Source organism: Paroedura picta, chromosome 7 (genome assembly GCF_049243985.1).
Source record: "Paroedura picta isolate Pp20150507F chromosome 7, Ppicta_v3.0, whole genome shotgun sequence".
Taxonomy (NCBI): Eukaryota; Metazoa; Chordata; class Lepidosauria; order Squamata; family Gekkonidae; genus Paroedura; species Paroedura picta.
This window is the reverse complement of record NC_135375.1, coordinates 13,942,734-13,960,358: the sequence shown is the minus strand read 5'-3', so window position 1 is coordinate 13,960,358 and position 17,625 is coordinate 13,942,734. Positions and strand designations below refer to the sequence as shown.

The following is a 17,625-nucleotide window of genomic DNA, read 5'->3' as shown; positions in this document are numbered from 1 at the left end:
CCTTGTCAGATCTCAGAAACAAAGCAGGGTCAGCCCTGGTTTGGATAGGAGACCATTAAGGAATACCAGGGGCTGTACAAGGAGGCAGGCAAGGGCAAACCACCTCTGTTCACCTGCTGGGTCACCATCAACTGGCTGCAACTTGACGGCAATTTCCACCTCTACCAGAACTTAGTTGCTTCCAAAAGCTCCTTTGAAATAGCAGTAACTTTTTAATGCGGTCTATAAAAGCATCAGCCCTGCTGGATCAGGTCAGGGGTCCATCTAGTCCAGCATCCTGCCTCACACAACAAGGCAGAGAGGCTGAGGCCTTCATAAGAACATAAGAAGAGCCTGGTGGGTCACAACCAAGGTCCATCATAGTCCAGCATTCTGTCTCACACAGTGGCCAACCAGTTCTCCTGGAGGGCCGACCACAGGGCAGAGAGGCCGAGGTCTTCCTCTGATGTTGCCTCCTGGTTCTGGGATTCAGAGGCTTAGTGCCTCTGAATGTAGAGGCTCCTCTCAGCCACCATGACTAGTAGCTGTAGTCCAAAGCAATGCAGATTTTGCATGCAGCATTACGGACCCACATCTGTTCCACATAATATACTTCTGTTAAGGCCTTGGAGGAGGAGCGTGTCTCATGGCTTAAGTGTCACTCAGCGCTTAGCACCCACTCAGGGAGTCTGTCTCACCTCTGATTGCCTCCTCCTCCAACCAGTTTGCGTGTCTGTCCAGCAGCCAGCCAATTGCCTTCCGTCCCCTACCCCTGACCACCCCTCCTTCCACTTCTCTCTGAGGCTCGGAGGCTGCAGATCCCTGCTGTGAGAGAGCTGCCCCCGCTGGTGAATTCCCTAACAGCTGCCTGCAGCCGTTTCAGCTCCTGGGAGGACGGGGAGGCCATCTGCAGAGTACTTCCACCCCACCCCTCCCATCTAGCACCCGTTGTATTCCTGACTGCAACGGGCTTGGTCCCTAGTATTTTAATTGATTTATTGTGCTTAAAGTGAAAATGACTTTGGTCTGCAGCTATAGCTCTGTTCTCACTACATTGGGTATAGACCTATGAACTCACTTGGATTTGCTTCCAAGGAAATTTGGACTTGACTGGGCTGCAGTGATCCTTTTCCAACCATAAACTAAGGAGACTGTGGTTAGTCACTGTTTAAAGGTAAGATGCAGCAATCCCTACCTAAGCCATTCCGTGTGAAACTCTGTTTTATGAGCCAGTTATCCATTCTTCTGTTAGAACATGAAGCCAAAACGAGTTCATTTATTAACTAACCCCAAGTGAATCATGTGCGTGTGTGAAGTGCTATCAAGTGTCTTCCAAGAACCAGCTTGGTGACGTGGTTAAAAGTGGCGGATTCTAATCAAATCAGAGAGTCAGACTTGATTTCCTACTCCTCCACATGCAGCCAGCTGGGTGACCTTGGGCTAGTTACAGTCCAGTTAGAGCTGTTCTCAGAGCAGTCCTTCCAGAACTCCCTCAGCCCCACCTGTCTTGCAGGGTGTCTGTTGTAGGGAGAGGAAGGGAAGGGAAGCCACTTTGAGGTTCCTTCAGGTAGTGAAAAGCAGGGTACAAAAACCCAACTCTTCTTATATGGCGACTCCAACGTTTAATAACCTCCGAATTCCCTCCAGGCCAGGCTGAATTCTGGAGCTTTTTGGTAGAAAATTGGTCCTGAAATTGGGGTCACTGTGGGTGGGCAGGTAGTTGTGAGTTTCTGGCCTTGGAGGTCCCTTCCAACTCTATGATTCTATTCTATGAAACACATTGTAACCACATTGTAGGGGAAAATGCAGAACACGTGCAGTCAGTGTGTTCTGGAAGGCAGAGGTCCCTTTAGCAAGGGTTGCAGCAACTGAAAACACATCAAGTATATCTGGCAAAAGGAAAGGATGTACAGCTTCTATACCCAGGGGTAGTCAAACTGTGGCCCTCCAGATGTCCATGGACTACAATTCCCAGGAGCCCCTGCCAGCATTCGCTGGCAGGGGTTCCTGGGAATTGTAGTCCATGGACATCTGGAGGGCCGCAGTTTGACTACCCCTGCATCAGACTATAAGAAAGGTCACAAAGCAAGGCAAATACATTTTCTTACAGGAGGTTTTTCAATGGCAGCCCCTTCTTACATTGGGAAGCGTCCTTCCGCTAGGTACTTTTAAGAATGGGTTTAAGAATGGCTTTCACTTAGTGAAACTGACATTTTAAGAAAATGAAAGCTGGGAATTCAGAGAAATGGATCGTTCTAGTGTTATAGCGATATAGAATCATAGAATCATAGAGTTGGAAGGGGCCATAGAGGCCATCTAGTCCAACCCCCTGTTCAATGCAGGATCAGCCCTAAGCATCCTAAAGCATCCAAGAAAAGTGTGTATCCAACCTTTGCTTGAAGACTTCCAGGGAGGGGGAGCTCACCACCTCCTTAGGCAGCCTATTCCACTGCTGAACTACTCTGACTGTGAAATTTTTTTTCCTGATATCTAGCCTATATCGTTGTACTTGAAGTTTAAACCCATTACTGCGTGTCCTCTCCTCTGCTGCCAGCAGAAACAGCATCCTGCCCTCCTCCAAGTGACAACCTTTCAAATACTTAAAGAGGGCTATCATGTCCCCTCTCAACCTCCTTTTCTCCAGGCTGAACATTCCCAAGTCCCTCAACCTATCTTCATAGGGCTTGATCATCTTCGTCACTCTCCTCTGTACCCTTTCAATTTTATCGACGTCCTTCTTGAAGTGAGGCCTCCAGAACTGCACACAGTACTCCAGGTGTGGTCTGACCAGTGCCGTATACAATGGGACTATGACATTTTGTGATTTTGATGTGATGCCTCTGTTGATACAGCCCAAAATGGCATTGATGACCAGCAGCTGACAGAGAAGGAAGCAATTTCTTCACGGACAAGGGAAGCGGCTCCTAGGTGGGTTGGAAAATCTGAACTTCCCCACCCACATGGGAGCAATTGAGGTATTGCCGTAATCTTTCCCAAAAACTCTGCAGCAAATCTGGCTGGAGAAATATTGCAGAGAAGCAAGGAAAAGGGAGATACACAAATGCACCAAGATGCTGTGTGTGTGTGGCAGGCGGGGGGGGGGGGGGGGAGGTAAATCTGCTTCCCAACAGTGTTGAAGCTGGAGCAAATAGACCGTGTGGAAAGGGGCCACATTTGCAAAGCACAGCCAAAGCCTACTTAATCACAATCCTAATTAGCCAACTACAGCCATTCAAGTGATGATCTAGCACACTCTTACTTTTGTAAAGGGTCGGTCATTTTGGCCAGATTTCTATGGAAGCGCATGGCTTGGATGTCCTGGGTCTCTATCTTTGGCGGCAGAAGTCCTTGGAGGCCGAGCATTTGGCGTTCTTTTAAAGTAAAAGCCATACCCTGGAAACAAACAAAAAAAAGTTAGGGAAACAAATTCAGGAAATGGATATTTTTCATATTAATTTCGACAAAATGGAGGTGCTACTGGCGGGTGAGAGAGTTTGACCCAGAAATTGGGTTACCTCTTGTTCTGGATGGGGTTGCACTCCCCCAGGAAGGAGCAGGTTTGTAGCCTGGGAGCACTCCTGGACTTGGGCCTCCTCTTGGATAAACAGGTGGCAGAGGTGGCCAGAGGTGCTGTTCAGAAGCCTTGGCTGGTGAGCCAGCTATAATCTTTCCTGTGCAGAAAAGATCTTGCCACTTTGATGCATGTCCCGGTAACATCTAGACTACTACAACACACTCTGTGTGGGGCTGCCCTTGAAAACTGTCCACAACCTACCGCTGATTCCACCAGACACACATATAGGACTGAACAGAAGCCACAAAGATAAACTAACTCTTATTATTGTGAAGGGATGGACACTTTGGTGAGAGGACGGTAAATCTTCTACAATATCACCTCTGCCGGCTCCTATTTGCTGTGTTTTCCCAGCTCCCTCCTTTCAAATCTCCCTCCCTCAACCTTCACTCAGTCTTCCTAATCCTCTTATCACTCAGCTTCAATAAAAATGCATGTACAATCAGCTCAACAGTGACCTTAGGGTTCTCTTTGAGGCAGATTATTTATTTCTCCTGCCTACAGAACTCCCCCTCCCAAAAATAGACTGTCCTGCCCTACCCTACATCAAAGATCTTAGATCCCCAATTAATGCTACAGTAGGGTTGCCAACTTTGGGATGGAAAATGCCTGGAGATTTGGGGGCAAGTTCTGAAGAAGGTAGGGTTTGGAGAAGGAACGTAATCCAATTGTAGCTCTAATTGTATCTTCAGGACCGCCTCTCCCATTACATCCTTCAACAGATATTAAGGTCTAGCAACCAAAATCTACTTAGCATCTCTAGCCCCAAAGAGGTTAAGTTGCTGGTCTCAACCAAGACCAGGGCTTTTTTGGACCCAGCCCCAGCTCCATCAAACAAGACAAGAGCCCTGCGGGAGCTCAGAAACTTCAGATAGCTTGCAAGACAGGGCCATTCCACCAGGCCTACGATTGAGGCCAGATCTTTGACATCTGACCTCATTGGCTTCTCTGCCTGCACCTGCCAAACTATACTCCTTAGGGAGGTCATACCATCCCCCCCAAATCCCAGGTTAGGAATCTTAAAGGCAATATTGGAGTTTTAACGTTGGAAATTTAACCTAAATCACATTGTATTTGTCTTTTAGAATTCTGCTTCTGTGATTTTAAATATATTACGATCCGCCCTGAGTCTCCTAAGAAAGGGTGGAATAAAAGTCTAAATAATAAATAGAGAAGAATTGTTTTTTTATACCTTGCTTTTTCACTGTCTGAAGGAGTCTCAAAGCAGCTTACAATACCTTCCCTTTCCTCTCCCCACAACAAACACCCTGTGAGGGAGGAGAGGCTGAGAGAGCCCTGATATCACTGCTCAGTCAGAACAGCACTATCAGGACTGTGACAAGCCCAAGGTCACCCAGCCGGCTGCATGTGGAGGAACGGGGGAATCAAACTTGGCTCGTCAGAATAGAAGCCAGCACTCTTAACCACTTCACCACACTGGTGTGGCGGTTAAATAAACAAAGAATTGGCCCATCCTGACAAAACATCCTCCTCACCTGCTACCTGTATGTTAAGACTGGTGAATTCTGCTTCAACATTTATTTATTTATTTTTATATTTATACACCACCACTCTCAAATGTCTCGCGGCGGTTTACAGAAATGCATACAAACAATAAAATCCCATAAAAACCCATTAAAACATAATTAAAACACAATACCACGATGGCGGATAACATATAACCCACTCCCCTCCCCCCGTCCAGCAAAGGTCTATTACTTTCTATCTGGAGAGTAATCCGAAGCAGTGTGCATGCACACAAAAGCTTACGCCCAGAGTTAAACTTTGTTGGTCTTAAAGGTGCCCCGGGACTCAGACTGTGTTCTGCTGCTCCACAGCAGCTCTACATGCTGCAAGAAGAAAGTGGACAATCCCAAAAACACAACAAAGGAAAAAAGAATCTGTCCAATGGCTTCATCAAAATTTAAGGGCCTCTGTTATCTCTTTATTATTATAATTTGCACCTGGACTCTGTCAAAACGGTCTCTAGATTATTTTTCAGTTTTCAATCCTTTCGTCAGGGGCCAACACAAATCCTCCACAAAATGGTATTAATCAACTCAATATATTGGTTGGTTGTTATATGCCGCTTTTCCCTACCCGAAGGAGGCTCAAAGCGGCTTACAGTCACCTTCCCTTTCCTTTCCCACAACAGACACCCTGCGAGGGAGGGGAGGCTGAGAGAGCCCTGATATTACTGAAGAAGGAGAAGAGTTGGTTCTTATATGCCGCTTTTCCCTACCCGAAGGAGGCTCAAAGCGGCTTACAGTCACCTTCCCATTCCTCTCCCCACAACAGACACCCTGTGGGGTGGGTGAGGCTGAGAGAGCCCTGATATTCCTGCTCGATCAGAACAGTTTTATCAGTGCCGTGGCGAGCCCAAGGTCACCCAGCTGGTTGCATGTGGGGGAGCGGGGAATCGAACCCGGCATGCCAGATTAGAAGTCTGCACTCCTAACCACTACACCAAACTGGCTCTCTGGCATGCCAGGTTGGCCAGATTATGCCATTGGACAGATTCTTTTTTCCTTTGTTGCTTCACAGCAACATGGCAACTCACCTGAATGAATTTTGCAGAAGTGTGTGGCACAGTTTAAATGAGACACTGAGCCCGAATCCTTAGCCTCTCCACTTTCATGGCGGAAGAGAGGTGAACCCAGCTAGTATCCACCAAACTAACCTTATTTGTCCGGGGGTTCAGCATCAGCAGCTTGCCTTTTTCTCTGGTGTGTGCGCCGCGGCATGCCTGGGCACAAGGAGCGATGGCTGCTTTCAATCGGGAAAACATTTCTTACAGTTGGCCTAGAGAAGAACACAGGAAACGGCTCTGTTACGTACCGCTAGGAGAGCAATCTTCTTTCAAGCTTGCTATGTACATTTAGAGATACAAACAGAACACACTGGAGATAGAGTAAGTTGTCTAAACACTATGCAGTATGCTAACCACGGTGCCTGCCATCTACGCTTTCTCTCGGCCTTGAATGGGGGGCATCAGACAATGGGTGGGGTCCTGTGGATCTATTTCACCAGCTGAGGCGCTTTCATAGAATCATAGAGTTGGAAGGGGCCACACAGGCCATCTAGTCCAACCCCCTGCTCTAGGCAGGATCAGCCCAGAGCATCCTAAAGCATCCAAGAAAAGTGTGTATCCAACCTTTGCTTGAAGACTGCCAGTGAGGGGGAGCTCACCACCTCCTTAGGCAGCCTATTCCACGGCTGAACTACTCTGACTGTGAACATTTTTTTCCTGATATCTAGCCTATATTATTGTACTTGCAGTTTAAACCCATTACTGCGTGTCCTCTCCTCTGCAGCCAACAGAAACAGCATCCTGCCCTCCTCCAAGTGACAACCTTTCAAATACTTAACCTTTCTCCTGACAGACTCCGAAGGGTCCTATCCCTGAAGGAAAACACCTCCATTAATGAAAGGGTTCTGCACGGGACCCAACCCTGTAATTAGGATTGCAAGTTCTTGGTTGGGAAATACCTGGTGATTTGGGGGGGTAGAGCCTAAGGGCGGGCAAGATTTGTGGAGGGGAGGGACTTCAGTGGGGTATAATAACATAGTGTTCACTGTCCAATGCAAATCAGGAACCTGAAGGTTGAGCAACATATATAATACAAAAATCTATTATTAAGTACACAAAAGCAGAATAAAAACATTAAAACATATGGATCCCAGTCTGCGCAATATTGCATGTGAAATCCCCATGGTTGCAGATGGTGTGACCATAGATCAAATGCATTTCAACTTGCTGGATGCACACTCGGGATTTAAATTTGGCCCTGGACAGAATGGTGATCCACTTCTGAAATTATTATTACATGTTGTTGGGAGCTCACTTTTCATGATTCTTATTTTTATTTCACCAAGCAGATTACTCTATTGGATGTGCACATAGCGACCCTCTGGGTTGAAATGCATTTGGTCTATGCTCGTATCATGCGCAGCCATCGGAGTTGCATGTACAATATTCCACAGGCCGATTCGCATGTTTTAAAGGAGGTTGAGAGGGGACATGATAGCCCTCTTTAAGTATTTGAAAGGTTGTCATTTGGAGGAGGGCAGGATGCTGTTCCCATTGGCTGCAGAGGAGAGGACACGCAGTAATGGGTTTAAACTTCAAGTACAACGATATAGGCTAGATATAAGGAAAGAAATTTTCACAGAGCAGTTCAGCAGTGGAATAGTCTGCCTAAGGAGGTGGTGAGCTCCACCTCACTGGCAGTCTTCAAGCAAAGGTTGGATACTTTTTCTTGGATGCTTTAGGATGCTTAGGGCTGATCCTGCGTTGAGCAGGGGATTGGACGAGATGGCCTGTATGGCCCCTTCCAGCTCTATGATTCTATGAATGGTTTTAATCTGCTTTATGTCATTTAATAAACAACATTTGTATTTTAATCTTAATCTACATTTGTTGCTCAACCTTCGCGTTTCTGGGGTCTTGTTCCCTTTTCGTTTTTCACCTCCCCCCCCCCCAACGCAGACATTTTCTCCAGGGGAACTGATCTGTCACCTTGGGATCAACTGTAATCCCAGATTTCCAGCCACCACCTGGAAAGTGGCAACCCTATTTACGAGCTATAATGAATTAACCGGAGCAGGCCGCTTTACGAATAGCCCTCTCTAGCACCAGTTATTAATTAACTTGCGGGTGAACGAGAAAAACATTCTTGAAGGAGGACAGTGATATAATTTTAATCAATTATAAACGGGAGAGCCAAGGGCGAGAGGTTACGAAGGAGTGCTTTCCAATCAGATCCGGTCCCACGTTCGCAAGGGGAAGATACTGAGCGAGATCAGCCTTGCCTGCCGCTGCCAGGACTTTAAATGCTTCTGAAAGCCCCGTGGAAAGATCTGCAGAGAATATGCGACTCTATTGTATCGGGGGCTTTTATTTTTAGAGCTCTCAGCCCCTGTTTTTGGAAGCTGTCCCTTTTGACATGCACACACACTCTCTCTCTCTCTCCCTCCTAACAGGTCTTTTTCTAAACCACAGTTGATGACCGCCTTTTCAAGAATCTGCACTATTAAATAAAGGGAGGGGGGGGGGAGAATCAGGAAAAGAAATAGTGACTTTTAAGCCTGAATCTTTCTCATTCAGATGGGGTTTTGCATGCCGGCTTGTTCTATCGCTTGGCAACAGAGGAGCAACGGAAAGAAAAATATTCTTGTTGGTATTAGAAACACAAACTGCTGTTCAGCTGATTCGGAACCAGGCGGCCGCACGTAAAACTCAGCTGGGCGGCCATAACTGGCTCAGAAAGCAACCAGGGGCACAGCATCTGACAAACTAATATTCTGTCCAGAATGTATATTTTAAAAATTATGGAATCCTTAAACAGGAACACTGGAGCTAATTCCTCTAGAGAAACGGATCTGTTACGCGGACGTTAATTATAACTTTGGTTGTTCCCCAGGCCCCACCTGGAGGTTGGCAACGCCATTCAACTGCTGAACTGACAGCTCCTAGCCAACCGCCTGAGGTGTCCAATTTATATTGTTTGAAAAGTCAAGTAAAGATCCGGGGGATGAGCTTGAGCTCTCCAAGAGCACCTACGATTGTTGCCAACTCCAGGTTGAGAAATACCTGGAGATTGGGGTGGGGGAAAGAGTCTGGGAGGGTGGGGTTAGGGGGAGAGGGGCTTCAATGGGGTATAACAGGGGTAGTCAACCTGTGGTCCTCCAGATGTTAATGGACTACAACTCCCATGAACCCCTGCCAGCGTTTGCTGGCAGGGGCTCATGGGAATTGTAGTCCATGAACATCTGGAGGACCACAGGTTGACTACTCCTGGGGTATAACACCCTAAAACTAGGGTTGCCAAATTCTAGGCAGCATCTGGAGATCTCCCACCATTATACTTGATCTTCAAATGACTAAGGTCAGTTCCCCTGGAGAAAATGGCCACTTCGGAAGGTGGACGCTGAAGCTTTATACCCCAACGAAACCCCTCCTGGCCTTCCTCGGGCTCCAACACCCAAATCACTTGGTATTTCCCATCCTGAAGCTGTCAACCCTACATAGAGAAAATGACCTTTTTGAAAGGTTGAGAGCTTCCGGATGGGAAATTCCAGGAGATTTGGGGGTTGGAGACTGAGGAGGGCCGGGAGGGGTTTCAGTGGGGTATAATGCTACAGAATCCACCTTCTGAAGTGGCCATGATCTCAGAGATGATTTTTATCACCAGGAGATAAACTGTAATCCCAGGAGGTCTCCAGTCACTAGCTGGTAATTGGCAACCCACCCTTGAGAAATATTTCCTGTGAATAAAGTAAATACATCCTCCCATCAAAAGAAAGAAGAAGGTTCTGTGATGACATTTTTGTAGCCTGCATTTGACTCCCTGAAAGACTCAAAGTTGCTTATAGTTGCCTTCTTTCCCCCACTATAGCCTCAGAGAGCTCTGACAGAACTGGAACTGGCCCAAGGTCACCCAGCTGGCTGCATATGGAGGTGTGGAGGAATCAAATCCGGTTCTCCTCATCAGAGGCCATCCCTCTTAACTAGTACACCACGCGGGCCCCCAAAAAGAGCCGAAAGAGCAGCCAAAATAAAGCGAATGTTTTTCAATTCCTAATCCAAAGGCACCTATTAATCTCTCGTTCTAACTGACTGCAATTAGCAGCGGCTAAAACGTCATCATGATACAAGGCCTTGGTGCGGAACAAACCAGCACGCTCCTGTCTCCATTAGCCTTCAACTAATTAACAAACCTCTCTACAGCTAATGAGCCACCTGTGAAACAGGATTCCTCTCCTGTTCTTTTGCAGAGGGACAAAAGGAAAGGTGACCCCAGCAGCATATGGGCCCAAACACAATGCAATTAATTGGAATTAATTTTCATTACTCTCCCCCCAGTTCAGTCCCTGAAATCACAAGCTAATAAAGCAACACAGAGTCTTCTTATTGATCCTCCAAATTGTTTGTTTTTTAATTTGTTCTTCCAACCCACTCGGGAAGAACAAACAACTGCATTATGCAATTGTAAATATATATTTGGCCAGGTGCGAACAAGTGTTTATTTCCCCTATTGCTTTAGACCACAGAGTAGCAGAAGGTGGAGGCAGGTAATTACCTGCACTGCTCCTTACCTAGGTGTAACTGCTGCATGGGCTCAGCTGGGCAACTTGTAATTTGTATGTCTAATGAACAGCCACACCTTAGCAGCTAAGCCAAGGTGGGAGACTTTAAAATAGGTAAGGTTACCTACAGAGTTAAGACCCACATAGGATACAGTTGACGGTGGGTGGGTGGGAGTGAAACAGAGAGAGAGAACACACATTCTTGCCAAGTGGTCCAAATCTGCCACAATATGGACTTACAGACACTATTAAAGTGTTTATCCTACTCGAAATGACAATGAACAAAGCAGAAAATAACAGTACCGAATCCAATGAGAAGAAGAAATGCAAGCAAACAAAAGCACAAGCCAGCAATCAGAAGAAGAGCTGTTTTTTATATGTCGCTTTTTCCTACCAGGAGTCTTATAATCGCCTTCCCTTTCCTCTCCCCACAACAGACATGATGCGAGGCAGGTGAGGATGAGAGAGCTCTGAGAGAACTGTGACTGGTCCAAGGTCACTCAACTGGCTGCATGTGGAGGAGCAGGGAATCAAACCCAGCTCTCCAGATTAGAGGCTGCCGCTCTTAACCACTACAACAAATTGGCTCTTAGCACCTGGAAGCATTGTCTTCCAAATGCCTCCTCCCAATGAGGTCATCCTTCCAGCTAGTTTCCCGGTCCTTAAATGCTGGGTCATCACGCTCCCATTCACTAGGTCAGGGGTAGTCAACCTGTGGTCCTCCACAATGTTAAGCTTTCAACTTAAATCTGAAAATATATCTGTCAGGATGGTTCTTAGAATGGGTCAAGCATAAATTGTTTTGTAGATGTATCAGAATCAAGGATAAGGAGAAGCTGTAGAAGACTGAAACCTTATATTGTTCTATGTTTAATGTTAAGCATTTAATCTAAACCTGGAAATCTTATTATTCTCTGTATTAACAACATATACTGTATCCTACATTGCTATTTTTATGAAAAAGGGGAAGCAGTGCCTTTTTTCTCTCTTGTTTCTTTTTCTTAGTAGGCATATAGGTAATATAATCGTTAGCGTTGGAAATATAAAATGGGGCTTTTATCATTTTTTTTATTGGTGTATTGTTATAGGGCCAAAGCTCATATTGATCTGTAGAAAATGCAAAGCTCTCAACTTATACCTGTCAGGATGACTCTTAGAATGGGCCAAGTATAAATGGTTTGTAGATGTATCTGTATTAAGGATAAGGAGAAATTATGAAATCCTTTTGTAATTTTTTTTTTCTTTGTACATCTTTAAGGCAAAGCCCTACTTTCCTCTCCCTTCATCAGGGTATCGATACAGGGCCAAAACTTATACTGTGCTATAAGAAATGTTTAATGTTAAGCATCTAACTCAAACCTAGAAATATCTGCTAGGATAGCTCTTAGATTGTATCAAGCAGTTAATGTGAGGTCTACGATCTCTCAAGTAAGTTGATTAATAATAACTTTTTTTTTGTATATCTAAAAAAAAAAAAAAAAAAAAAAAACCTGTGGTCCTCCAGATGTCCATGGACTACAATTCCCATGAGCCCCTGCCAGCGTTTGCTGGCAGGGGCTCATGGGAATTGTAGTCCATGGACATCTGGAGGACCACAGGTTGACTACCCCTGCACTAGGTGGTTCCACTACACTCAAACACCCATTCAGGCCAGAATGCACTTTATTGATACAGTCATTGACCAGTAAAATTTCCAACACAGGCCAGAATGCAAATATGGCAAACACCCGAGAAACTCCTTTTCCATTAAGTCAAACTGGAGGTTTCCCAATAAGCCAATCAAGGCTTCTTTGCCAAGGCCCAGCTCACTCATTCACCAAGCCTCCATTTCTTTGATTCACACCGGCAGCGAATCCAAACACAACGTCTTAGAAGCTAATCACCCAAACTTGACTCTAGGATACATTTTTGGCTATTTAAGTCAGCGCTCTGGATCTAGTCCATGTGTGTTGTCTGAACCCGACACTCATCCAGTACAGCCTACTGGTTCGTCCTTTGCTGCTGCTCTACATGGACCTCCCTACTGGACTTCTGCAAAGCGTGAATGGCAGCTACTCAAACCTACACTGACCCAAAAAACTTAATCCTCCATTGCAACTAACTCAACCCTTTACCTTATACTGTGTGCTTGTTAAGTATAAACTGCGTGATTGTGTGTTAGGGACTTTTATTTTGATTTTCAGTTTAAATCTATTTGGGTTAATTTCTAAAGTCCCCTTCTGCAGAGATGTCTGGTCAGGATCCTCTCCTTGTGTGGACAGAGGAATCCCACTTGTTACTGCTCTCACAAAGCAAAGTCTCCTAGAATTGCTAATCCTCCCATCATAAATTCAGGTCTATTTTTAGGGAACGAACCGGAATCACAGTGTCAAAGTCCTTGTCTTTCTATTAAAATAATGACCTTTCATGAGCGTGACAAAGAACAGACACGCTCTAGAGTGGTTCAACACATTAATCAAGGTTAAGCAGGCTCTATTTTATTAAGCTGGGAAAATTCCAGATATAAATGAGCTGCATTATTATGGCTCACTTTCAAAAAACAGATACATGCAGAGATAATTTTTTCTTGGGAGTATTAGATGTCATCACAATGCCTTCTTCCAGTTTCCATACTGTAGCAGAAGAGGGATAAAAATGTTCCCACAAAACTTCAATGGTGAACTTGATTCACTCCCCAAGTAGACAAGCCCCCCATCTCCTGCCAGACAGTCCAGAGGACAGATTCTCTGGCTTTCCCCCCACTAGAGAAAATAAACCTTGTTGCCAGCTTGGGGTAGCGGTTGGGACCGCGGACTTCTAATGTCCTTCACATGCAACCGGCTGGGTGACTTTGGGCTCGCCACAGCACAGATAAAACTGTTCTGACCAAGCAGGAATATCAAGGCTCTCTCAGCCTCACCCACCTCGCAGGGTGTCTATTGTGGGGAGAGGAAAGGGAAGGCGAATGTAAGCCGCTTTGAGACTCCTTCAGGTAGAGAAAAGTGGCATATAAGAACCAACTCTACTTCTACTTCAGTAATCTCAGGGCTCTCTCAGCCTCCCCTCCCTCACAGGGTGTCTGTTGTGGGGAGAGGAAAGAGAAGGCGACTGTAAGCCGCTTTGAGACTCCTTCAGGTAGAGAAAAGTGGCATATAAGAACCAACTCTACTTCTACTTCAGTAATCTCAGGGCTCTCTCAGCCTCACCTCCCTCACAGAGTGTCTGTTGTGGGGAGAGGAAAGAGAAGGCGACTGTAAGCCACTTTGAGACTCCTTCAGGTAGAGAAAAGTGGCATATAAGAACCAACTCTACTTCTACTTCAGTAATCTCAGGGCTCTCTCAGCCTCACCCACCCTACAGGGTGTCTATTGTGGGGAGAGGAAAGGGAAGGCGACTGTAAGCCGCTTTGAGACTCCTTCAGGTAGAGAAAAGTGGCATATAAGAACCAACTCTACTTCTACTTCAGTAATCTCAGGGCTCTCTCAGCCTCACCTCCCTCACAGAGTGTCTGTTGTGGGAAGAGGAAAGGGAAGGCGATTGGAAGCCACTTTGAGACTCCTTCAGGTAGAGAAAAGCAGCATATAAGAACCAACTCTTCTTCTTCTTCAATAATATCAGGGCTCTCTCAGCCTCAGCTACCTCACAGCGAGTCTGTTGTGGGGAGAGGATAGTGAACAACTGACAACACTGATGCAGCGTATGAAAAAAAAGCAAATTCCATGAAACAGATTATTAGGAAAGGGCCTGGAATTAAGAACAAGCTGGAGTCACAATGCCTTTATATTGGTGCAGCTGTATATCTGGTCCCAAAGAGACTGCAAAGCTTTTCCTTTTAGAGAACAGGAAGGACATGATAAAGATTTGCAAACTAATGCACTGGGTGGAGAATGCCAAGCGAGCATTATACTTGGAGTCAACTCAATGAAGTTAACCGTCAGTTGATTCAGGACTGACAAAAGAACGTTGCTTCATACAATGCATAAATTAACCTCCAATGCATAAATTAACCTCCGGAATTCACTGCCAGAAGATGTAGCCAAGCCAACCAGCATTCAAAAGGGCCTGGGTAGTTTCTTGGGGAACAAGCTTCTTAAAGGCTAAGGTACCTCTTAACGACCTGGGAATCTTGTTGATCTTTTAAGATGCTGCCGGACTTGAAACTTGCTTAGGACAACAACATTTGAGTCCAATGGCACCTTTATAACCAACTGAGATTTATTCAAGCTGTGAGCTTTCATGTGTCATGAACCCCTGACATCATGTCCATGCACACTTTCCCGGACTTGTGAATACACACAAAAGCTCACCCCCTGGCTAAATCTTCGTTGGGCTTAAAAGTGCCACTGGACTCACATTTTATTGCACTACTTCACACCAACATGGCTATCTTCTTAGTAGTCATAGATTCAAGTGGGTAACCGCTTTGGTCTGGAGTAGCACAACAGAATTTGAGTCCAATAGCACCTTTAAGACCAACAAAGATTTATTCAAGGTGTGAGCTTTCAAGTGGACTCAACTTTTCCGTGTTGGTCTGAAGTAGCACAATAAAATCAGAGTCCAGTAGCACCTTTAAGACCAACAAAGATTTATTCAAGGCATCAGCTTTCGAGTGCAAACACTCTTAGTCTGAGGAAGATTGATTGCACTCAAATGCTCACACCTTGAATAAATCTTTGTTGGTCTTAAAGGTGCTACTGGTCAAATTTTCTTAGTTGTCATGCTACTCATAAGGGTCTATTTGTTGTTGTTGTTAGGTCCGAAGTCGTGTCCGACCCATCGCGACCCCATGGACAATGATCCTCCAGGCCTTCCTGTCCTCTACCATTCCCCAGAGTCCATTTAAGTTTGCACCGACTGCTTCAGCGACTCCATCCAGCCACCTCATTCTCTGTCGTCCCCTTCTTCTTTTGCCCTCAATCGCTCCCAGCATTAGGCTCTTCTCCAGGGAGCCCTTCCTTTTCATGAGGTGGCCAAAGTATTTGAGTTTCATCTTCAGGATCTGGTCTTCTAAAGAGCAGTCAGGGCTGATCTCCTCTAGGACTGACCTGTTTGTTCGCCTTGCAGTCCAAGGGACTCGCCAGAGTCTAAAGTTGTTGCTAAAGTTGCGGTCAAAAAAAGCTACATGAGAAAGCTGTTTGCCGAGTCAGAATCTTTCACTTCCTGGCTTTTATGGCTGAGACAAAGGTTCACTTCAGGCCAAGATCTGGCACAACAAGCAGCAAGCTTCCAGGGGCTGGACGGGCTGCGTTGCCGAAGCAAGCAAACGGCTCCAAAACAACGGTTCAAAACTCTGAAATCAGATCGGCTACCTCCAGTTAAGCCTGTTTTGCCAAGTTGTTTACACACAGCTGGCTCACAAACCCTGCTTCTTAGTGGCACGGGGTGGAGGCCGGCGAAGATATAATCGTCCCAGCATTGGCACAGGAATTGCATACATTTGTTCCTTTGCAAAAAAATACATTTAGAGCTCGGCTAAAGTGCTTCTGTTCTGAATTACAAAGCAGCACCAGATCCCAGCAAGCAGCCGGCAAGAACACAAGCTAATGACCTCCTTGAGGTATTTCATTTTGCAAATTCACAACGGCATGGACTAATCCTTCTATTATACAGGTCTGCGCAAGAGGAAGAATCCCCCCTTCCAATGAGAAAAATCAGTTTAGGCCACATCTAATTTAAGGACCACTTATCTGTCATTGGCAAGTTTAAGCCAGGGGGAAGATAAGGCATTCCTAAGCGTGGATGATTTAAAATATATCCCCACACACACAAATGCCTCCGGCATCAGTGTAAACAGGGCCTAGAGAAACAGCAACTGAAGGATTCATTTTAAAAAGCAGCATTTTAAAAATCCGCCAAGAACCATTTTAACGAATGCCAGGTTTGGCACTCCCAGCTAGGACCATAAAGATTAATGCCAGCTTGAGCTGCGGGTTAATTATCAATTTGCAAGTGGCATGAGGCAAAGAGCTTGAAATGGCAGGGTCCCCTCACCCAGGGGTAGTTAACCTGTGGTCCTCCAGATGTCCATGGACTACAATTCCCATGAGCCCCTGCCAGCATTTGCTGGCAGGGGCTCATGGGAATTGTAGTCCATGGACATCTGGAGGACCACAGGTTGACTACCCCTGCCCTCACCCCAAATAAAAAGGAGGCCACAAAGGAGAGGCCTCAGGAGGAAATAAAAGGTGCTGAAGAGGAAGGCAACAAGAAAATGAAAATAGACAGAGCAATAATAAGGACCAGTTTATCACTGCAATATAGTCATTACCAGGCACCTCTGCTTTCTGCTGAAGCCCTCTGCTTGAGAGATGCTGGTCCACAGCCCGACCCGCTTCCAGCTCCACAAAGCACCTCCTCCCTCCCCCAGATCCCAACACTGAATGAAGCGCGCCGGCCGAAGCCTGACAGGGGCACTTCAAAAGGCGGGGTTCTCTCGCTAACTGAATGGCAGCTTGGCCAATGAAAGCAGGCCTTGGGAGCTCCCCATCTCCGGCTTCAGCCAATGGCGTTTGCCCGCTCGAATTTCCCGGCACTGGCGTCGGAGGGAGGCGGAGGAAGGATTTGAATATGCTGATAGACTGGCAGGAGTAGCCAATCAGCGTGCCCTCGTGAGGGATTGATGCGCATCTTCGGCCGTAAGAAGCAAGAAGGAAGTTTGGCCAATGAAAGGAGGAGCCGGGAGGGCAATCGAACTCCGTCTTCAGCCAATGGGGCTTCTCGGTTCAGTTTCCGAATGCTGTCGCATGGTCTATGAGAGTGGGACGCGGAGCGGAGGTCTTTTGAATATGCTAATCGGCGGGCCAAAGCAGCCAATCAGCAATCTCTGATAAGCGATTGATGTGCATCTTTGCAGGGACCGCCTGGAGTCAATGTAGGGATGCTAGTCCCCAGGTGGGACCTGGAGATCCCCTGGAATTATAGAAAATGGATATTTTGGAGGGTGGATTCCATGGCTTTATACTCCACTGAGGTCCTTCCACAACCCAAATCTCCATCTCTTAAAT

At 46.1% G+C, this 17,625-nt stretch overlaps 1 protein-coding gene across 3 annotated transcripts in view; it reads right to left on the bottom strand.

The window, feature by feature from the left end:
- Positions 1 to 17,025, bottom strand: part of ME2 (malic enzyme 2) — a 31,368-nt gene extending 14,343 nt beyond the window's left edge. Inside the window, exons 1-3 of one of the 3 annotated variants that reach the window (XM_077346784.1) lie at positions 16,890 to 17,025; positions 6,234 to 6,355; positions 3,239 to 3,372 (exon numbers count right to left, since the gene is read on the bottom strand). In XM_077346784.1, the coding sequence (XP_077202899.1) occupies positions 3,239 to 3,372; positions 6,234 to 6,341 (242 nt within the window). In that variant the 5' untranslated portion in view covers positions 6,342 to 6,355; positions 16,890 to 17,025. Of the gene's footprint in view, positions 1 to 3,238; positions 3,373 to 6,113; positions 6,356 to 16,889 lie in introns of those variants that run through there. The other 2 variants (XM_077346785.1, XM_077346786.1) reach the window with 2 other exon arrangements.
- Between the last annotated feature and the right edge of the window lie 600 nt (positions 17,026 to 17,625).